Source organism: Fundulus heteroclitus, unplaced genomic scaffold, assembly GCF_011125445.2.
Source record: "Fundulus heteroclitus isolate FHET01 unplaced genomic scaffold, MU-UCD_Fhet_4.1 scaffold_46, whole genome shotgun sequence".
NCBI classification, from domain to species: domain Eukaryota; kingdom Metazoa; phylum Chordata; class Actinopteri; order Cyprinodontiformes; family Fundulidae; genus Fundulus; species Fundulus heteroclitus.
Genome location: NW_023396879.1, coordinates 1339606 through 1362733, shown reverse-complemented (window position 1 = coordinate 1362733; position 23128 = coordinate 1339606). Strand labels below are relative to the sequence as shown.

The 23128-nt window shown below is 40.1% G+C and overlaps 1 protein-coding gene, 1 non-coding gene and 1 pseudogene across 3 annotated transcripts; all 3 read right to left on the bottom strand.

Moving 5' to 3' along the window:
• Positions 1–6410: 6410 nt before the first annotated feature.
• On the bottom strand, positions 6411–6556 carry LOC118560652 (annotated as a pseudogene).
• Positions 6557–7159: 603 nt separating this feature from the next.
• LOC118560653 lies at positions 7160–7263 on the bottom strand. The gene has a single exon (XR_004929494.1). It is a non-coding gene; the product is annotated as a U6 spliceosomal RNA (small nuclear RNA).
• A 3146-nt stretch (positions 7264–10409) lies between these two features.
• On the bottom strand, positions 10410–20502 carry LOC105921832 (gastrula zinc finger protein XlCGF57.1). 2 transcript variants are annotated; one of them, XM_036131915.1, is made up of 3 exons: positions 20397–20502; positions 20099–20289; positions 10410–12496 (listed from the first exon to the last, which is right to left on the bottom strand). In XM_036131915.1, the coding sequence occupies exon 3, from the start codon at positions 12490–12492 to the stop codon at positions 10795–10797; it is 1698 nt and encodes a 565-aa protein (XP_035987808.1). In that variant the 5' UTR covers positions 12493–12496; positions 20099–20289; positions 20397–20502; the 3' UTR covers positions 10410–10794. The 2 variants fall into 2 exon arrangements, with proteins under 2 accessions (XP_035987808.1, XP_012713138.3); XM_012857684.3 differs by having other exon boundaries at positions 20099–20452.
• Between the last annotated feature and the right edge of the window lie 2626 nt (positions 20503–23128).

Genomic DNA, 23128 nt, shown 5'->3' with positions numbered 1-23128 from the left:
TAATAAGTTATTAAGTTTTAATGTCTCTATATCATATTTCCTATTTTTTGTTTTAGCTTCTCTCCACTTACTGTATATTTTTCACAGTAAATTATTACATGTTCTACTGTTTCCATATCCATACCATACTCATAACTACCTGTTGGATGTTTACCTATCAGTTTTATCAGTATATCCGAGCTGAATTCTTGTCATTACTACTTGTTCTTTTCAATTTTCTCCTATTATTTCCATATTCCATACTTTCTGTTGTATTTGAAATTGATGGCGACTTTTAGTTCCTTCCTCCCACATTTGTTGCCATTCAGATTTAATTTTGCTCTTTATAATTGATTTTATTTCAGATTTACAATATGCTATTTCCATAATTATACTTTGTTTTAAAGACACCTCAGCTAAATGATCTGCCATATCATTCCCTTCTATATCTTTATGATCAGGTATCCACATAAACCTAATCTTTGTGTCAGTTTGTGTCATTCTAAATAAAACTAAAATTTTTGCGCACATATGGAGTTAGTTTTTTTTTTTTTTTTTTTTTGGAATGTTGGCCAGGCGGTAGCGTGAGGGAAACCCTACAATGTTACTTACAATCGCATCAGCAGAAACGCGAGGTCCGCGTCAGCCTTGCAGCCTTCTTTTTCTTTTAGTTCTCGCCATTCTGAAAAACCTTGCCCGATGTTCACCCGTGTACGACTCCTTTCTCTGTCCAGAGCCCTTTTCCTCTTTCTTGCCTGCTCAGACATGGGCTTTCGCTGTTTTCTCGCTGGTTCCGCCATAATAACTGCACAAATCTAGCAACGAGCATGCCTTTCACTGGGGGCGTGTAGCAGTTCTCGCCGTAAAGCAAGACCAACTCTCGCGATGCACACGAGACTTCTGAGCCTGTGAGTGCGGGCCGTGAGCTCTTGCAATTGCAAGTACGGTATTTCCCCCACAGACCACCAGGGCGGCCGAGAAAACCTTTGTTCGACCTGAAATGACTCATTTAATCATCCAAAACGGTATGGAACACATTAATTAACTGAAAAATGTTGCATAGTATGCCTTTAAAGTTGAACAGCGCTGAACTATGAAAGAGCGACTTCTTCTTCTTTTGTTTTTTATTAGCGGTTAGCAAGAAACGGTTGGCGGTCAGCATTACCGCCACCTGCTGGTATGGAGTGTGGCCCAAAGTATATTATTTTATAAATGTATTATGATATTTTGTTAATGTTTAATAAATTAAATGATCGTTTATTTCTTCTAAAGTCCCCCAACATTAATCTTACTTCAATCTCATATCTCCAACAAACTAATATGTTCTATTGTTTCATGTTCTCCACAATACTGACAGTCTCCTGTATTATGTTGCTGCTTTCTACATAATGAGCTGTTAAGTCAAGTATGACCAAATATTTCTTTTGGACATATTAGTTTCTCTTTTCTTGTTTCCCTTCCTGCTCTCATCTCTCCTTCTCTCTCTGGAATCCTATAATACCATCTTCCTTGTTATCTTCATCCCATTCTTTCTGCCACTTTTCCTTTAATCTTTGTTTAATTATACCCTTTGCTTCTGATTTGCTTATAATTACTGCAAGGTTGATCAGTCCGGTTGATGCCTTTTTTGCTTCCTTATCTGCTATTTAATTTCCTTTAATCCCAATCAGTGCTGGTATCAATGATCCCTCAAAGCAGAGCAAGGTGCTGATCAGAGTGCATCACTGATTGATGTGTGGGGCAGACACCTTCATAGTTGGGAAGGTTGTGGTGTCCGTCTTTGTTCTGGGCCCTGTTTCAGAAAAAAAATCGCCGATCTTCTCTGAGCATAAAGCTGCTACTCTGAGTAGTTCTACCTCACATTGTCATACTATGCAGTTTCAGAACAGATGATATCAATCAGGTAACTAAACGCAACGTCTGATCAACCATGAGTTAAACGAGAGCCCGAGCATTAAAGAAACCCTCCTTGATACAAATAACATGGCAACGGCAGGAAATATGAAGCCTGCAAGTGCGTGTTTCCCGCAAGTGGAAATAAAAATCTTTAAGGAAGGCAAAGGGAGAATATTAAACCCTAAGAAACAATGTTATTGCTGCAGAAACAGCGAGTTGGTGGTAGAGAATTGCTGAAAAAAGTCAATTAATGGGTGATATAAGAGTTATTTTATAAAGAATTAAAGCTGTAATGCTCTCTTATATTTTACTGTACTGTATTTCTCTTTTTCACTTGGGGGATTTGGCATAGGTTAACTATTTGGGTGCACACATTTAGTTGATTCATTTTGTCATTTCTTGCTTGTTTGGTTTACTTTAAAGGGGAAGTCCGGTCAACAAGGAAAAATCAGGGGACCATTAGCTATAACTAAAACTAATACATTTGTGGTTATTTAATGAACTTATCTTTAATCAATAAGAAAATAAAAACATAAATTGTCGCCTGAATCACTGTGTATGGGGGCGGACATTACTGCCCATATTTGGGCAGTAAGGGCCGTCTAACATCACATCCTGTGACGTGGAAAAGCGGAAGCGGCGACAGCATTTCTCTCCGCTTTCCATGCAAAGTCAATAGGAGCCGTTCTACATAGCTGCGATCATCAATAATTTTTTCGAATTTCGAGAGGACTTCACCGCTGACATTCCCAAGAGCTATTGCTGAAGCAACAATGCCTGTGTGCATGGCCATCGGATGTTCCAAAACAACTGGTAAAAGTGGAAAAAACATTGCTTATTTCAACTTCCCGATTCATGAGCCACCGGGCTCGGTGCTGGATTGCCAACTTGAACAGAGCGGATTTGCCATCTAACTTCTGGCCAGAGAGAAAACACGTCATATGCAGTGACCATTTCGAAGAAGAATGTTTTGAGCATGACATGAGAGCGAGGATTTTCGGTAAGTTATATTTTAATTTTTATTCTAGAATTTGCGGGGATGGTCACCGACCAGAGGGGCGGAGGGATACCACATGTGATGCGATATCCCTCCGCCCCAGCATGTGCTGAAACGCTTTTATATTTTAATATTTATACAATAATGACCACCTGCCCTATTTACTAGGAGGCAAATATAACTCAAGTCACTTCAGCGCATCTCTCCTCTGCTGTGTGTGTGTGCGCGCCGTTCTGCGGCGGAGCGCACACACACACACACACACACACACACACACACACACGTATATATATATACTGTAGGACCCGACTGAGTTTGCAATGGAAATAGGTACGCTGGATTCCGTCAAAAGTCCGCTTTCAAGAAACTCTTCTAAAAAATCCACATCCCTATCAGATGATGATAGCTCCCCGGAACTCCCATCACTGTCACTAAGTACTTCATCACTCTCTGCTTCGTACAGAGCACCAGTCGTTGCCATCTGGAAAATAGTGCGTCGTGACAAACAACAGAGCGTTGGGACTTGCTCAACCGCGGGTCCGCTGAGTGACATCACAAAATGGGAGGTGACAGTACTATTCTTGACCAAGATGGATTCCTCCACATAAACATGATTAAATGAGAATAGGGCTTGGGCATCATGACGTATTACTTTCCGTGGCCGCCATATTGAATGCCTCCGCCGGCGCTACTCAGACTACTGCCTATGACTACCGCATACTGTACTCCCTCTCTCAGTTTTGTTTTAATTTGATTAATTTTACCTTAACTTGATTTCAACCATGGTAAACCGTTGCTGTGTTGTGGGCTGTAACAGCGAAACACATGAGCGCCATGGGAAAAACATAGAAAATGGGTTAACTTTCCACCGCTTTCCTGCCTGGAGGCGGAACCACGGAGAACAAGAGTCAGAGATAACAAAGAGTCATCGGCTCGCTTGGATCGCGGCTTTAAGACTACCGATCATAACTTTCCACAGTATCCCGATGTCAATGAGAATGTGTTCCCTGCATTTTCATTCTGGTAAGTTAAAGATGCACGGTTTTATTTAATAGCCTACATTGTTTCTTTCCTTCAGCCGCGACACCACATTCATGCACATAAATACTAAAACGGCAGCGGGAAAAGGCTCAAATACGTGAGAAACCCGGAGGGTTTAGGGAGGGCTGGCAGTTAACGTTACTAACTAAACCTTTGAAACACATAGCAGCTAGTTAAAAGTACATTACATGAGTGAGTGGTTGTTAGCACTAACGGTTAGCAGGTGCCAGAGCCCGTCTCAGCACAGCTTACCTTTGTGTGAATTACTGTGTTCTCACTGTTTGCTGACTTTATGATCTGCAGCTCCTGAACCCATCCATTCGTAAACTGCACATGAGACTCCAAGGACTTGTAGCTTTGGAACTGTTCTGAAGTATAGGCGCTCACACCACAAACAAGGTAGCCGAAGACGTCCGATATGCAAAACGGTGGCAACAAGTCGTTGTCGGCGCTCCATAATAATGCTGATTTTGTCAACATACCGGTCCCTGATTTCTCTATTTAGTGTGTCCCGGTAAATTTCAGATCCTTTTCGAGATTTTAACATATTTTTTCTATCTATTCTTTCTCAACTCTACTTCTACGTCTCTTCGTTCAACAACGTTATGTCAGAGGTATTTTAACGTTGCGTTGTCATCAACATGGCCGCCACGTCCCACAATGCAACGCGGATCCCAAGCCCTATTATTCTTAATTAAAAAAACGTATACCTTTTTGCACAGTATGTAGTAGTTTTATATTTAAAGTACTTTCAGCAGTTTGAATTCTGATTTTGACCGGACTTCTATATTATTATACTTTTCATTTGAGTTGCCAGTTCCTGGGAGGCTGCCATGTGGGTGTGGCCAGTAAAGGAAAGGAGTCCCCAGCTTCAAATGATCTCCTCAATGGCACTGAGGCCTAGTTAGACTGTTCCACTTGGTTTTAGAAGGGGTGTAGGAAGAGTTTATGTTTTTCTATTTGGTTTTGTTTTCTCTAATTCAATTTGGGATGTTTAATTATTTAAGTCCTCTTCCTCAAAGGTTGCCAATTTAGTGTTGTACTGATTAGTTTGCTCTTTTATTGAAGTGTTGTTTAAGTAAATGTAATTACACGTTCCTTCCAAAAAAAGTAAAAAACAAAGCAACTGGACTTGTTTTCCGTAGTTGAAGACGTTTCGCTTCCTCTCCAGGAAGCTTTCTCAATTCAAGCAATTTGTCAAACTGCAACATACTGCTTTGCAGTCAGTAAACAAAGTCCATTCGGACTTAATCAGGGCAGAAGGAAGGCGCAAAAACAACTCTTTTCCCATAAACAAACACACCAGGGGAGAGCGCGGACGCAGTCCCCCTCACCACAAATTATGCAGTCGAGATTCCCACATTTGGGGAATAGACCCCTTGCAACCACGTGACTCCGTTACCCAGAACCCCTTGCGTGGGGCCATATTGGTTGGCACGCCATTTGACGAAATGACGAGTTCTCCAGGTATTTTTCTTCTTTAGATAACGTATCACAAGATCGTTTTAAGAGTAAGTTGATGGTTGATGGTATCAGATTGCCAGATCCACACAGCAAAAGCCTGAAGGGACGGAGCGAGTCTGTGAAATGCTGGCCAAGGGTTTCGTACCGCAACACAGCTGCTTTATAAACACGGCAGGCCAGTACGGACAAGAGAGCACGAAAGCCCCTGAAACCACTGGACGGCTGCAATTATTTTATATCAGGAAAAAGGCTCCAGCAACGCCCGCGACGCCATGAGGGATTAAGCGGGTCAGAAAATGGATGGATGGATGTTCAGACATGTTTGTGCAACAGCACAAAGCAGAGAGGAAGACCCGCCCGGTAGGTTAAAAAAAAACACTCACTACGGATTATTTTGGTGTTTTTGTCTTGTTAAAATGGGTGGTGGTGTCGGCGACATTGCAGCGTAAACATAGAAGTACTAGCGCCCGTGAACGGGCGGAGGGGAGGTGGCGATCGCTACACGGGCCGGAGAGCCGCCGCTGTCTGGAGCAGCAGGAAGCGGGTGCTGCTCCAGACAGCGGCAGCTACAGCAGCAACAGCGGCTCTCCGGCCGGTGTAGCGATCGCTACAGCAGCCGCCGCAGCCGCCGCTGTCTGCTGCTTCAGACAGCGGCGGCTGCTGTAGCGATCGCCACCTCCCCTCCGCCGCTATTTAAGTAGAACAATGAATAGAGCAGAATTAAGTTGTATTTACCGGCGATGAAGTGTAGACTGCACATTCTCTCGTAGAATGATGGCTCCCCCAGTCCATTGGGAGTGTCTGCCTGCGCTCTTTTCATTGAAAATATCCATTTCTTTCTTTGTCCTTCCTCCTTCGGTAAACGACAGAAACGTACATCCAACGATTTGGAATGCCTCTGTGTGCAACCGGGAGCACAACAAGTCGTAGGCATTGTTTAGATTCCAAAAATAAACGAACTAAAAGTACGCTCTAAATCACCCGTTTTGTCATGTAGTAGACGGGCTGTCAGGCTAGCGTGCCCACCAAGATGGAGGCGCGCACCCCCGATCACGTGACTGTGACGTCAGATGCAAGGGGTCTATTCGCATAGGTCAGGACAGCCAGAGTGCAATGGCTGAGCCTCGCTCTGGGAGGTTCACCTTCCTGATCGTGAAATCTCCCCTGCCAGGTAAGTATGAGTAACAATGGGCCAAGACAAAAGCCCCACTCTCGGGGGTTGGAAGCTAGCAACTGGTCTTCAATGACCATCGTCCATGTCCCCCACGTTGCCAACAGTAGTTGTGGAGTGGAGCCAAGAGCCATTGCCTTTTGTGATAAGAGGAGCCTGAGCCCTAATGGGCCCTCAGTTCAGATAGCAGGCAAATATTCCACCCTAGTTTGTTGAACATGGTCATTCTTTCCTCTGACACACAGCGAATTACAAACGTATGACACAATTCACTTTTATTCCCATAAATCATTGGTAAACTGACATGAAAAAAAACTCAATCGGACAAGATTATCATAGCTTCTAAGAGCCTATGCCAAAAAGGCAGAGACACAAATTTATATGTTCTAGCCCTAGGAGTCATGCACAGCTGGCTTAGCAACACTGCAGCCATTTTCTACAGTTTCTGCAACTTTTGATGGCTCTTTATGGCTATTAACTCTTTTGGTACATGTAGCGTACCCTTAACAGCAAACAAGAAGGCTTTAATATCCGTGTGTCGGCAGCCCTCCAAATTTGGTGTGCTGCTGTGGGTGATATCACACTCTGTTTTCATCAAATCTGAAGATGAAAAAATATGGAAACGCTTCACGATTTTCACGTGTCATTCTTGCGCAGGGGCCAATATTCTCAGTATCGTATCCAATTTTGCATATGTCGCTAGCTAGCTAACAACGATGTAGAGATAGGGATGGCCTGTGCTATCTACCCCTCTCTGCTGTGAGGCTACTGCAGACTGGTGCAACCCTGAACAGCCACTGTTTCTGGCAGGCGGAGACCAACGTGGCAAACACAAACAAAAGGTGTGTTCAGGAAATAATTTGCCTGTACTCTGCTTACCAGGAGCCTGAAACAATAGCTACATTAAAGGAGCAAAAAGACAGAAAAATATTGTGCTCAAAACGACTGTCACTTTTACACGACCTTCATAGATGAGGCACTGGCCTCCTGAGGTAGCGATCGTGGGTTCATTTCACAGCTGGCAGGAAAGCAGAGTGGCGCAGCGGAAGCGTTCTGTGCCCATAACCCAGAGGTTGATGGATTGAAACCATCCTCTGCTATACAAGCTCTGCTGCAACCTGTTTATTCTTCCCTAAAGAAATACCCAGTGCATTTTTCATTTTCCTCTAGATGTTTCACTCTACTTCTTACCAATAAACCTTTGCTTTTTTCGTTTAAGGCCACCATCATCTCTTTTTTAAGTGTCACAATGTCTTCGTTGACTTGAAAATCCAAACTAAGAAGACTGTAATATCTTTGTAGCCTGGCTTGTTTTCTCTTTAGCCACTGTGACAAAGTGGGTGAGAACTCCATTTGTCTGTTTATATACATTTGGTAACATTCTGGTTTGTTTTGATTTAGCCATATTGTATTTAGTCTTTAGTTTGCAAATATATACTATCCCGGGTTTGTTTGTTTTGCATTTCTAATGATTATTTACTATGACATCGTGGTTTAAATCATTCAGTTTGTTTGTAATTGTTTTTTCATTTATCTCGTGTATTTTATTTCAGTGAATTTACCTGATGTGTTACTTTACTTCCTGGAAATTAGGCCTGCCTGTTGGAGGATTGGCACAGGAAGAGACCATCTTAAGAGGGGGAAGCAGTAGCTACTTCAGTCTTTTTCTGATGGAGTTTTGGCATTGTATACTTTCATGCTGTTTGTATTTCAATTTGCATTGTTTCATATTCAGATATAGTGCTGAATTGTATTGATTTAAACAATGATAGGGTATGTATCAATTGTTTGAGGGTGCCTGTGTGGGAGAGTCCTTCGGAGGCCATTTTGTCTACCTTGGTGGGGAAAGGTATAAAAGACAAGCAGTTGAGAGGTTCTAGAGAGAGGGGGAGAACCAGGTCAGTGTAGCTGTGTGCACATGATATTAATTTTGGTTGCTTTATGTTCAGTTTTGACCTGTTGAGCCATGTTAAACCTTTTAGTTATTTTTTTGAGATTTTTGTAAATATTTTTCAACACCTTTTTTGTGAATAAAACCACCTGCTGCACTGGACATCTTTTGCCTGACGGCATTCCTTTTAGCCACTTTGGCCAGGCTAACTCACAGCCACTTTCTCTTTTCCTCTGCTAATCTCTTCCCCTCAAGGGTAAAAAACTTTTTGGTTCGGGCTTTAACCTCGACCCACCATTCTCCAACCGACTCAAACAAAGGTTGCAGTGTAAACCATTGTTGTAATTTTTCTTTGTATCTTGAGACTGTTTTCTTGTTATTCAATAGGTTTATATTTAATTTTCACGGTCCTGAGTTTGGTTTGAAAAGGTTTTGTACTTTAAAAACGCATGTTTGCTTGTGGTGGTCGAAAAAGGCACCGGATATACTCTACTTGAAATTGATGAAATCTTATCAGTTACTAGCATAAAGTCAATTCGTGAGCAAGTCTTTCCGTTAGACCAAGTATAGCCTGGATCGGCTGGGTCGAGGAATTTGTGTAGGTCAGTTAAGTTCCAGTCAATAATAAGGTTCTCTATCTCATGGGAGCTTGGGTCAAGCTTGGTCGCGAGGCAGGCAACTGTGTTACCAGCCCTAATCTCCAAAATACAATTAGAATCTCCCCCCAGTAAGGTGTGTCTTCCACTGCAAAGCAGAGGCTGAAGGGACTGAAATAATGAAACCTGTTCTTGTAAATCCGTCGAACCGTAAACATTAATTATTCTAAGTTTACTACCATCCTTTTCAATATCAATTGACAAAATCCTGCCATCCACAACATTTTCCACCCTTTCTATATTCATCAAATGACTATTAAATAACACCCCCACACCCGAAGATCGGTTCTGATTGTCTCCTGACCAAAAAGATTTTCCGTATGTCCACCGGTTTTGAAATTTTTCATAATTATCCATAAAAGATAACCAACATTCTTGTAAAAGAAAAATATCTCCCCCACTATTATGCAAGTAATTGAATACTGTTTGACACTTTACAGCATCATTCAACCCTCTGGTATTTATTGTTGTTACCTTCAGAGATGACATACCCTTGGATAGGAGTACGGTGTAGAGTCAATCACAGAAGGTTCATTTTGGTATTACACATTTTTTTTTACCTTTTTCTTAATAGAAGGTGCACCTGGTCTGGCATTCTGTTAGCTGTGACATCATCCAGGGGAGACAGATCATCTACAATTACCATATAACATAGAAAGGTTTTTAGATGTCGGAGGACGTTCAGGCTGATACGATTGATGTTAATAGACTCTAGTTACTGCAAATACGCTAATATCTCATAATCCTAAATAACTACACTAGTCAACAGCAACATGATTTTCTGTCTTCTGTATGTGAACAACATGCTAATAAAGATATTTGAAAAAAAGTGAAGCATGTCTGCTGAGTTAGAAAACACCTGGCTAAGTCATGTTCATATTGCTGATCCATACATTTTTTTCATAAATATTAGATAGAACACAGAAATTGTATATTTAAAAAAAACAGGATGAAAAAAACTGGCCTTTCCTTTAAATAATTAGTTCTAAAAGACATTGAAGACAAAATAAAATACATGTGCTGCGGCTCTTCAATATTTTACACCTAAATGATTTTTTAGGTGTGTACCACGATAGTAATGTTTCAATATTTTAAGTCGAAAATTCCCAGACATGCTGACAGAAAGTTGGTAAACCAACGTAATTGAATCAACAACACAATGGTGGCCCATTAATGGTGATGGGGCAGTCTCAAAATTAAACATGAGCTCAGCATTATAGAATAACAAGAGTGATGAAGTAAAATATGGAACATAACACTCAGACACTGGTTTATAACAGATGGCCTAACAAGATGAAAGTCGCGACAGCAAGGTTTTCAGTTTAAGTATGAGTTTATTATTTGAAATCTGACCAGTAAGGAGGAGGGCATGAAAAGAAACGTGTTTGAGATAAGCAGCTTGGAGACCTTACAATCTGGCAAAAAAATAACTAGCAATGCTGCAGATAATTATCACAAGTAATAACCTGCATGGGACATTTCTAGAGAGAATCATCATTGCTTTAATTTAGCCACATGATCCATGGATGTTCTGTATTAAGTTAAAAAAAACATCATAAAACACTCAAACTAAAACTTCTCTGCTTTAAAGAAAAGCACCACATTTGTTCATTTGTTTTCAAAATCTGTAGGTTTTGTTTTGCAAAATAAAAAAGTAATACTCAATACTCAGTTTATACAAATATTTTTGTAAACTTTTTTACCTGTTGGAGTTCTCGCCTGTGTGAGTTTTCACATGAATACTCAAGTTGCCTTTTTGTGTAAAGCTTTTTCCACAGATTGAACATGAAAAAGGTTTTTCGCCAGTGTGGGTTCTCATATGACATGCCAAATGATTACTGTTTCTGAATGATTTACCACACACTTTACAAGTATACGGCTTCTCGCCTGTGTGGGTTTTCATATGTTGAGCTATACTACTGCAGTCTGTAAAAGATTTACCACACAGCTTGCAGTCGTAGGGCTTCTCGCCTGTATGAGTTCTCAGATGATTTGTCAAATGGCTTTTGTTGACAAAAGATTTGCCGCACACTTCACAAGGATACGGCTTCTCACCTGTGTGACTTCTTACGTGGTCAGTCAAGTTACCTTGTTTGGTGAAACTCTTTCCACAGGTCAGACAAGAAAAAGGCTTCTCACATGTGTGAGTTCTCATATGATTAGTCAAATGGCTTTTGTTGATAAAAGATCTACCACACACTTCACAAGGATATGGCTTTTCACCTGTGTGACATCTTATGTGAACAGTCAAATTACACTGTTTAGTAAAACTTTTTCCACAAGTTGTACAGGAAAAAGGCTTCTCACCTGTGTGGATTTTCATGTGGACAGTTAAGTAATTTTGCTTAGAGAAACTTTTTCCACACACCACACAAAGAAAGGGCTTTTCACCAGTATGACTTCTCATATGATTAGCTAGCTGACAACTAAAGCTGAAAGATTTGCTGCACAGCTCACAGGGAAACAGCTTCTCACCTGTGTGGGTTTTCATGTGAATGTGCAGGTTACTTTTCTGAGTAAAATCTTTTCCACAAGTTGGGCATGAGAAAGGCTTCTCACCAGTATGCGTTGCCATGTGCACGCTTAAGTTTCCTTTTTGCGTAAAACCTTTTCCACAAGTGGGACATGAGAAAGGCTTCTCGCCTGTGTGAGATCTAATGTGGACAGCCAAGTTGTTTTGTTTGGTAAAGACTTTTCCACAAAACTGACACGCAAACGATTTTTCATTTGAGTGACTTCTTGTGTGATCAGCCAAATGACTCTGGTTTTCAAAGGATTTCCCACACATTTTGCAAGTATACAGATTCTTATTTTGGTTGCTTTCATGCTTATGTTGATTATTAGCTTCAGATGAGTTTGTAGAGAGGAGCTGATCCTGATTTGTTTTGTTATTAATGTCTTTTCCCTTAGTTTCCTGCTTCAACAGAAGCTGCTCTTCATCAGGATTAATGTAAAGATCATCCTGTTCCTCCTTACCCTCTTCAGATTTCAGTTCATCCTTTGCCTGTATTATTTGGTGAAGTTGTGGTTCTTTACTGTTCAATACCTCATAAGAAGCCTCCTGTTTCACTACAATTTGCTCTTCATTGTGAAAGAGGCTCGGTTCAACCTGTTCTTCCTTGACTGGTTCAGGTTGTGGTTCCTCAGTATTGTTATTTCCTTGATAAAAAGTCACCATAACGCTGTCCATCTCCTGCTTAACTACAATCTGTTCTGTACCCTGAAAAAGTTCGACTTGTTTGTCTGCTTCATCGGTCAACTCTGTTATTAGCCTCGGTTCTAGTCTTCCTTGCTCTTTCCTCTCCAAGTCGTTGGGTATATTCTGATCAGGAATGAAGTTCCCCTCCTTGTTGATGAGAAAGTGATCATCAACAACCTCCCAAGTAAACGCCGACATGATACTGTGGAAGAAATAAAGAACAAAAAAACAATACGGTTAAAACTCATGTTCATAATCACTTATATATTATGATATATATTAATATATATCATTAAATTAATATATATATTTTTTATATAAGGTCCCTCTGGGTAAAGTAGATATGGAGTAAAGTTGTTTGAGTAAATCCACCCATCCATCTTCCACTTATGCAAGATTGGGTCACAGAGGCAGCGGGTCCAGGAGCGAAGCCCCAGACATCCCTCAGCTCATGCATAGTTCTCATGTGAAGTCACATATCTGGGAACTATGTTGCTAAACACAGGTAGGCAGAACTGCTTTGGAAATGGCTGAGTAAGTTTTATTATTTTATTTTTATGTTGTACAAAGCTTGCAATAGTTCATGCAGGCTGAAAGGATGTTCCAACCTTTCAGATGGTTAGGCAAAGCGCAGTTTTCACTACATCCCAAAAATCTGAATATATGAAGGACCACAAAAGTGGTCCTGTAAGTCGGTCAGTTTTTTTTTTCAAAGGCTTTTATTGGTTCCTTTTCAATTTAAATAACATAAACAAAAAAGGGGGCATCACAATACAAAAGAAAAACATACTTTACATTCTGTTCACATTTGACTCAACAAGTAAAGTTTACCTAGATTACTTTAGTATTATTTGCACGTCTCCGTATGTTTCTTGAAATTTCCACAATAGCTTGATTTCTTCATTGTTTTTACAAAGAATATCTTTCAACATATAATCGTTTAACAAATAAACCACACTTTTAATTACTGTACTTTCATGCACTTCATATTTCTTAAAAAACACATTTATTGCTTTCCAAAGCAAATCTTTTACACAACTATTATCCACCAATACAATTAATTCTTTCCGAGTTTCCCTTGAACAGTCCATACATAATCTTTCCATATGTTAAATCACAAGTATGCAATTCATTTAACCACGGTAATTCTAGAAACCACACCTTTTCAGCAAATCTACATTTACAAAACAGATGTTTCAGTTTCGTCATCTTCACACTTAAGGACTTCTTGTAGGGTTCCTTCTTATAAAAAAAAAACTCTTATTGGTAAACATTCCAGCACCATTTGCCATGCCAGGTCTTTATGTGCGATGTCTTTATGTCAAGTATTTACATTTATCCAAGTTATTTTACTCAACTCTTCAGACAAGGTTCCTACCGGTGTCGTTCTATTCCTATGAGAAAACATTTTCTCCTCTATGTTAGTTTGCATTATAGTTTCTAATGTCATAAGTTGTAAATTGACAAAAACTCCTGGATAGGTGTAGAGAAGTCCAGTTGCCTCCGATTTAAGCGTGTTTGCGATTGTATTCATATTTCAGCTTTACAATAGCAGAATAGCTGTTATCAGAATGAGTTGCAAAAATCATCTTCCACAGTAATTAAATCTTTCTCAATTTCAGCCACATAAGATTCCCAAAAAGTGGAGTCTGAAACAGCTCTATTATCGTTAAAATCCCAAAAATCCAATATTCTCTGCAAACGTAGCCAGATGTCAATCAGGCCCATTGGTATAGCTAATTAATTTATTACTGGTGTGGACTTTAACAACGGAGCAGTTTTGTCTGAAGATTGATTAAGGACAAGGTCAAGATAATTATTAAAGTCTCCACCAACAATCAGCTTATTATCATTGCAATCAGCCACGAGGTTGAAAATCTTTTGAAAGAAATCTGGGAAGTCATAATTAGGTACATAAACATTAAGAAGAGCAAAAATAACGATATTAAGAGTACTATTAACAAGTATGTACCTCCCCCCAGAATCACCTTAGAGTTGAAAATAAATGGTACAGACGTACGAATAAGAATGGCCACCACTGTCGTCCTTAAAGTGACGTTAGATGGATACACCTGCGAGGCCCAAGAAGTTTTCAAGTTCCTTTGTTCTGTTGGTGGAATATGTGTCTCCAGCAAGAACACATCAACACAAACCTCAGTCAGTCCGGGTCGTTCTTCGACAGTTCGACCAGTAAACCGTGCGCCTGGGACATCGTCTTGGGAAAGTTTAATGGCTGCAAAGTCGGTCATATTGCTGGTTCTGTTGCGCGTGTAATAGCTGGTTGCTACGGGCGTTCTCTACCTGTATGCCCTACCTAAGCGGCAAAAGGGGCGTTGCTCTTGAGACGGTGACGTCACGTGCGCGGTACGCTATTGTCCTTAGGTGTGAGTGTGTGCGTGATTGGTTGTTTGTCCTGTTTGTCTCTGCGTTGCCCTGCGACAGACTGGCGACCTATACAGAGTGTACCCCGCCTCTCACCCATTGAACTCCTGGAGATAGGCACCAGCACCCCTCGCGACCCCATGAGTGATTAAGTGATTCAAAAGTAAACAATTGAAATATAGACAGGAGGAAGTCACAGTTTACAGGTGAGTATTTTTAAAACAACATTTGTATGTACAGAATTTGATTTGTGCAAAGCGCATTTGTGCAAGAATGCATTTAGAAACTAAGAGTTTGGCAGCATTTGTAATGCTAGATGGAGATGCAATTATGCAAAATGTGCAGATATGCGAATGTTGTGCAGAGTCTATGGGTTGTAGTTCAGCAGTTCAACAGTCTGATGGCAAAAGGGAAAAAGCTTTTGCAGAACCTAGTGGACCTGCAGCGGATGCTGTGGAACCTCTTCCCAGAGGGCAGTAGGGAGAACAGTCCATGGTGGGGGTGGGGGGGGGGGGGTCTCTGATGATGTTACGGGTTCGGGACACACAGCGCTGTGATGAAATGTCCTTAATGAAGGGAAGAGGAGTCCCAATGATCCCTTCTGCTCTCCTCACGTTCTTCCAGTCGGCGGCACTGCAGCCTCCACACCACACAGAGAGACAGCTGGTCAGAATGCTCTCTATGGTGCTTCTGTAGAAGGTCGTAAGGATGGGCGGGGGCAGGTGGGCTCTCCTCATCCTCCGCAGGAAGGACAGTCGTTTCTGTGCCCTCTTCACCAGTAACGTGGTGTTCACAGTCCAGGTGAGGTTGTCCGTGATGTGCACCCCCAGGAACTTGGTGCTGCTAACCACCTCCACAGCTGAGCTGTTAATGAGCAGTGGAGCATGGTGAGGCCGGTTCTTCCTGAAGTCGACGATGATCTCCTTCGTCTTCTCCACGTTCAGGGTCAGGCTGTTGTCTCTGCACCAGTCCACCAGCTGCTCCACCTCCTCTCTGTAGTCCTGGTCGTTGTCGTCTCTGATCAGGCCCACCACCGTTGTGTCGTCTGCAAACTTCACGATGTGATTGGTGGTGAACCTGGGGACGCAGTCGTGTGTCATCAGGGTGAACAGCAGGGGGCTCAGGACGCAGCCCTGAGGGGAGCCCATGCTGAGGGTGATGACATCAGAGGTGTTCTGTCCGACCCGGACTGACTGAGGTCTGTTGGTGAGGAAGTCTAGCAGCCAGTTGCGAAGGGGTGTGCTGAAGCCCAGATGTTCCAGTTTTCCCACCAGACGCTGTGGGATGATGGTGTTAAACGCTGAACTGAAGTCCAGGAACAGCATCCGCACGTGTGTGTTTTTCACCTCCAGGTGTGCCAGGCTTAGGTGGAGAGAAGAGGAGATGGCGTCCTCAGTGGAGCGGACCGGTAGGCCAACTGGAACGGGTCGAGTGTTGGGGGGAGAATAGAGACGACGTGTTCTTTCACCAGCCTTTCAAAGCACTTCATCATGTTGGCTGTCAGTGCAACAGGCCGATAGTCGTTGAAGCAGGTGACTTGAGGTTTCTTCTGCACTGAAAAAAACTGAAAAACCTCCACAATCCTTTGCTCGTCTAAAAAGGGCTTGACCTGGGAAATTACAGCTTTCTCTAAAACTTTAGAAATAAAGGGTAGCTTGGAGAAAGGCCTAAAATTTGCTAAAATAGTTTGGTCAAGGCCAGGCTCCTTGAGGAGAGGCTGCACTACAGCATGCTTAAAACTTACAGGGACAACACCTGACAGCAAGCTGCTGCTGCAAGGATGATCTGTCCTACGCTGAGGAAAGCCTCCTTTAACAACGGAGAGGGAGCAGGATCACAGGGAGAACCTGATGACCTAATATGTTCCACAATATCCCTTAAAAAGGTCAGATTCACTGGTTCAGATGTAGCCAACACAGCTGGACAGGGAATCAAACAAACGGGTCACAACTAGGTGCAGAAATGATGGCTTTTACAGTGTTATGGCTTACGAGCTTACAGAGATCAGCCTGTGAAAGGCAGTTATATGGAAACAACCGATAAACAACAAACACTGGAGACACAGAGCCTGACATACTGAGACTGGACCGAATGACTGATTAGGGGAAGATGTGTCAGCTAGGACACGTCTACATTATATAATGATCTTCTCCATCAATGCGATGAAAGGAACACTGATATCATACTGTTCACGTCCCTGAATGGGTGTATACATTGTTTATGAGAGTCCAGTACTGAAGCTGTAAACATCCCTCTGTCTTTTAGATTAAACATGTTAAAATATAGTGTCTGTTTCAAGAGTCTTTTTATTACTACAGAAGTCTACAATTCAAACACCACGTTATGCAGCAATAGAACCTGGGGTGACCGCAGCAGGTCAATTTTTAACAACAGCAACAACCGTATCTATGAAAATGCATAAAGTCATTACACGTTTTGGAAGATACTTCCAGGCGGTTTTACTCTACCACGGTTAATCAAGGTCATTAAGAGCAGAATCAATAATTTTAAACAGCACAGGTAAGTTATTTTGAAGGGAAACAATAATGTTGGACAGATATTCCCATTTTGCATCTAACGGTGTTCTGATAATGACGCCAACGATTCTTGAGGAGCTGGAATGGAACCTGGAATCTATCCTGAAGATTGATTACATAGATAACACATTATCTTGCAATCAAAGGAGAGGAATGTGAATGAAATTATAAAAAATTGAGGTCCTAAAACCACCCCATACCTTTCTCTTTCCAAAACATGTAAGCAGCTGTAATCAGGGATAAGACGGTTTTACTCTACTCCGGTTAATCAAGGTCAAAGCGTATTTTCTGTGTGAGACTGTAAATGTTTGGTTTGACATGTTTGTGTAAGGTCTGCTCCGGTCGGCTGATATAACAGACTGTGAGGAGGAGGTAGGAGGGATTCGGAGGAAACCAGAGTGGAAAACAGACAAGAGGGCAGGTTGCAGCCTAGCCAGGGGTGTGATTACTTTGTTCTTGCTCTGGTTCTTATAAAGTGCTGGAACTTGATGGCATCGCCATTTCCTTTTATTCAATAAGTAACAGGATAACCAGTTAACATTATTTCCCAGAAGATATTAATAAAGAAATTGGATGTTCACTTTTTGCAGATGGAGTTATTTGGGAAAGAGGAAAAAAATCTGATTTTACTGTAATAAAAAAAAAATAATACAGGAGGAAATTTTCAAAATAGAGAAATGGGCGGTGCAATGTGGATTTAAGTTTTCAGTTTATAAAACAAAAGTAAGGATATTTACTAAGAAAAAAAACTTAAAAAGGTAATAAAACTAAAATTATACAAACAAGAATTAGAATAACTAAAATGTATACAGTTTTAAGGTTTTTGGTTTGATTAAAAAAATTAAATGGAATATAAATATAAAAGAAATTTTAGATAAATATGAGAAAATGAAAATGATTTTGAGATGCTTAGCTGGCAGTGACTGGGATGCAGATTGGGAATCATTCAAACAAATTTATACAGGACGGATTAGATCAAAAATTTACTTTGGTTGCATAATTTACAGGTCAGCAACAACGACACAACTAGTTAAATTAGACACTATTCAGCATCAGGCGTTAGGACTGTGTAGAAGAACATTATAAACCAGACCAACAGCAGCACCGGAGTAAAAAAATGGAAGAAATGCCTTTGGATTTGAGAAGAACACAACTAGAGATAAATACTTAAGGGTATTTGTGGATCATTCAACACAGGAGATTTTACATCCACGTTGGGAAAAGAAAAGAAATTAGGATTTTTGGATAGATAATAAATAAATAAATAAAAAAAATTCAAATGAACAGTTTAGAAATTAAGCCAAACAAAACAAATATCTTTGTACTACCCTTAATTTTACCAGACGCAATAATAGATATAACATTGCTGGAAAAGAAAACAGATAAACCTTACATGATGGATCATCATTCAGTACAATTATATAAACAGATATTTTCAATATATTCAAATCTACACAGATGCATAAAAATAATAGGAATAGCATTTGTTTTACCAAAAATTTTATTAAAAATAGGAAAATGAATCACAGACAGATTATCAGTGTATACAGGTGAGATGTTGGTAGGATTGTTAGCTATACAGCGGGCAGAAGACAAAACCACCAAAAGCAGTGATTTGTTCAGATTCAAGCTCTGCATTATTAACTTTAAAATAGAATCATTTGCGTAGTAGGCTAGACATTTTACTAGAAATATTACATACATTATTTATAGTACAGAATATGGGTTTAACAGTTACGTTTGTGTGGGCAGCAGCACACGTTGGAGTTAAAGGAAACGAGGTGGCAGAAAACATAGCAAAGAAGGCTATTCCAAATTCTATTACCGTCATAGTAAAACCAAGCAAATCCGAGGAAAAGAGTATTCTCAAACAAAAACGGTTGAAAGAATGGCAAAAAAGGTGGGATGAAAAAAGAAAAGGAAGATGGTTTTATAAAATTATAAAGATAGGAGAAATAAGATCTGCAAGAAGAAATAATAATGAGGAAAGTGTAATAGCAAAACTAAGATTTGGACATCCAGGACTTAATTATACACTTTTTAAAATACACAAATCATAAAACCGGTAAATGTGATCATTGTGAAAAACAAGAAACAATAGAGCATGTTACATTAGAATGTCGTAAATATGAAAAAGAGAGAAGATATATGAGGGGCTAATCTAACAGTTTTTGCCAACAAACACCATAAGAAGATGAAGAACTTGTCAGGAAGGCTGCCAGGAGGCCACCAGACACGTAGAGGGAGCTGCAGGTATTTCCAAAAAGGCCTGCTCTGTTCTACATGTGACAATTATACCTTGTCACTCCTACTATTGTATGGGCAGAGCAGCAGAGATAAAAACAGATTCGTTTTTCAAATAAAACACCCAGTCCATGCTGAAATATACCAAGCCCTTTGTAGGGGAATGACTTAAAGACTGATTAAACTACACTCTTAAGCAACTATTCTAAAATGATTCCACCTGATAGATTTAGGGGTTAAGTATTTCTAAAAAAAAAAAATCAAAACTGTTTCTTCTGCCTGGAATTAATTTAACGTTTAGAGTGGATTTTCCCTCAGTTACTTGTCAGAAAGGGGTATGAATATTTCCCAATTCCCCTTATTTTTCTAATTTACCTAGTTTGAGTCACTTCTTTTCTGAATATTTTACTTATTTCTCGAAGTTCAATAAATGGAACAAACTAAATTTAGCCCTGTGGTGACATTTAAAGCGTAAACTACTTTTAATCAGGGTGAGACAGCTAAAATAACAGTCTATAAATCAGGTTAGAGGCCGCCGTTTCCTCTCGCAATATGGCGGACGCGCTGACGTGTCACCTCACTTAATGCAGGCAGCTAGCTTTTAATGGTTGACACAGCTAGACAACATTGTTGAGACTTACCGGACTATCTGTTATTCCTTGGTGATAGAAAATGACGAAAACGGCGCAGTGGTCAATAAATGTCCAACATTCTCAGAGTAAACTTCTTCTATCTTTTTCTTCAAAAGGAAGCAGGTTGCATCTTGTATCTGAGAGTTAGCTTCTCTGTTAGCTCAGATGCTAACCGGTCTCAACTGCAGCAATTGTTGCTGCTAAAACAGAGAAACATTGCTGTTAACGGAGGGCAGTATGTACTATCAGCGCTTATATGTAGATATGATGGTAGGGAATAGTCAATAAAGAACAAAAGAGCACTAACTTTTTTAGATTCTCCTTTTTTTTCCTTCTTCCTCTGCTTGGCATGCAGCTCTCAGGCGAACGCAGTACCGCCACCTGTTGGACTCGAATGTAAACAAGCTGATGGGGTAATAGGAAAATTTGTAAAACATTTTGTAAATTCAGTGTTTTTAAGTCGCCTTTGCTGTGCCGCGCGTTGCATGCATGCATACATACTCTCATAATTAAGTTCTCAGCCTCCTGCTTTACTTTCAGCTGCTCTTCATTCTGATTACTTGCAGAAGTTTTCCGGTTCCTCCTCAGATTTTCAAATCCAACATTAACTATTTTCATTCACAACAGAACACCGACCCAATAGCAATTATCATTGACATTTGTTCAAATGTGATTTCTGATAAATTGTTTGATGCTGTATTAATGTGACTGTTAATGTGACTGTATTCAGATTGAAGCTGCAGATATGTACCCAAATATCATGTAATAGAATAATACACCTGCAACACTAAACGTTGATGATTGACTAATTTTAGTGTTTTTTGACCCAAATTTATGGAAATCAAACTCACAGATGAACATAATGCCCCTATTGTGGGCAATTAAGAAATTTCTTAACAGTTGCACTCAAAATCCTGCAAATACTTTATTTTGGTTTTATTTTCAAAATGACAGTACTGTTTAATCCTTTATGCTTTGTAATTTATTTTAAATCAAACTATTAAAATGCTCTTTCAGATCGTATAGTTTGTTTTGAAATGGATTAAATTGGGAAAATGTATGTCCCTTGATCTACAATAGAAATTACAAAACATGTCAATAGCTGAGACTCACAAATAAAATAAAATGGTCTCTTTTTAGAGTTTAACCATGCATTTTAAACAGCTGACCTCTGATACATTTTATTTTTAGTGCTCAGAATAAATATCAAATAATTTACTTGCAATATTCCTTTACTGGCTACAGGTCAACACTTGTTACTTTAGAATATTGTTTCAGTTTTAAACGGCAGAACAAAACATTCAGGCTTAAAGCACATTTAACTTGCATATCTAATCTCAGACATACACATCACTATTTGCTGAAATTAAGTTGTAAAATATTTCCAGTTTTTGATAAGACATTTAACTTTTAGAAGCACAGTTTTGCAATTATTCTAGCATTGGGGGATAATTGTAAACTGCAATATTCTCCCAACCAAAGTCTTCCGTGAACCAAATCTGAACTATGATGTGCATTTGTATTTAGACCCTTGCAGCTGGACCTGTAGTGTGAGAATCACGTAAAAAAAAACAACAACATTTAAATGTAGCAAAAGCTTGAAAATATTTGAAATGGCAAACTTGAATGGTTCTCACATAGAGCAGCCTGGGTCTTAGCTTTAGCTTGAGCTTGACTTGTGTCCTCAAGTGATAAAAGAATGAAAAGTCCAGACTTCGAAGGCAGGTTGTTTAATGCATTTAATGAGGTCCAGGTTAAAGAAGTCTTTGGGGTTGATCCATGTACATGTCAATGTTTTTAAAAATCCACAGGAGACAATCAATAAACAGTTTTGGTCTACGCCCAGGCCGGCTTCCACTCAAACAAAATGCTCCACTAGCTGTCCATTAAAGGAACAACCAACACCAAACCTATACTCACCAAAATAAATGTAAATGCATCTAAAATAATAAATTTAAATAAGAATCTGAAGCAGATTTTTTAACTAATACTTTTACATAGGAAATTCTATGGAGAACACAAAAAAATTACCTTTACAATATTCAACTGGTATAAACATATGGTGTAAGATAACTGTCAATAAAACGTATGCGTAGGTGTTCGAATTTGTAAATGTAAAACAATAAATATCAATACATTTAAAATTTGTATTTGTTCCTTGTTCCACATATGACCATCTTGGTGTCCAGCGGAACCGCTCCACTGAGGACGCCATCTCCTCCGCTCTTCACCTGAGCCTGGCACACCTGGAGGAGAAGAACATGCACGTGCGAATGCTGTTCCTGGACTTCATTTCAGCGTTTAACACCATCATCCCACAGCACCTGGTGCCTCAGACTGGAAGAACGTGAGGAGAGTGGTGAGGACAGCAGAAGAGATCATCGGGGCTCCTCTTCCCTCCATTAAGGACATTTCATTCCAGCGCTGCGTGTCCCGAGCCCATAACATCATCAGAAACCCCTCAGACCCCCACCACGGACTGTTCTCCGTGCTACCTTCTGGGAAGAGGTTCCCCAGCATCCGCTGCAGGTCCACCAGGTTCTGCAAAAGCTTTTTCCCTGCTGCCTTCAGACTGTTGAACTGTAAACTGGATTCCGCATCACAATGCACAGCACTGCACTTTATGGCCATTTTACATTATTATTTTGCACTGCCAACGTTGCTGAACTTTTATAATCAGTTTAAAATTTAAAAGCACGCAACTGCATTTTTGCACCATTATGATTTTTACAATGCCAACACTGAACTTTTCAAATTAATGCCTTGTTTTTCACCATTATCTTTTCAACACAAACATGGTTGAACATTCTTCACAGTATAACAATATTGTGGTGTGTGTTTTTTTTTTTTTGTCTTATGCTAAATGTAATGGCAGGAGATATCAGCTATTAATTAAATAGTTGTAAAATAATTTGTCTTTTTAACCACCCCGGCTTTGTTGTTTGCAGGAATTACTCCTGATGCATGGATGAATTAGTAATATGTTATTCTAATCAAAGGAAAACAACAATGAAAAATGTTGCAAATAGTTGTGATTAA

Excerpts from the sequence above, each read along its gene's own strand:
- LOC105921832 (XM_036131915.1), bottom strand. The coding sequence starts at position 12,492 with ATGTCGGCGTTTACTTGGGAGGTTGTTGATGATCACTTTCTCATCAAC.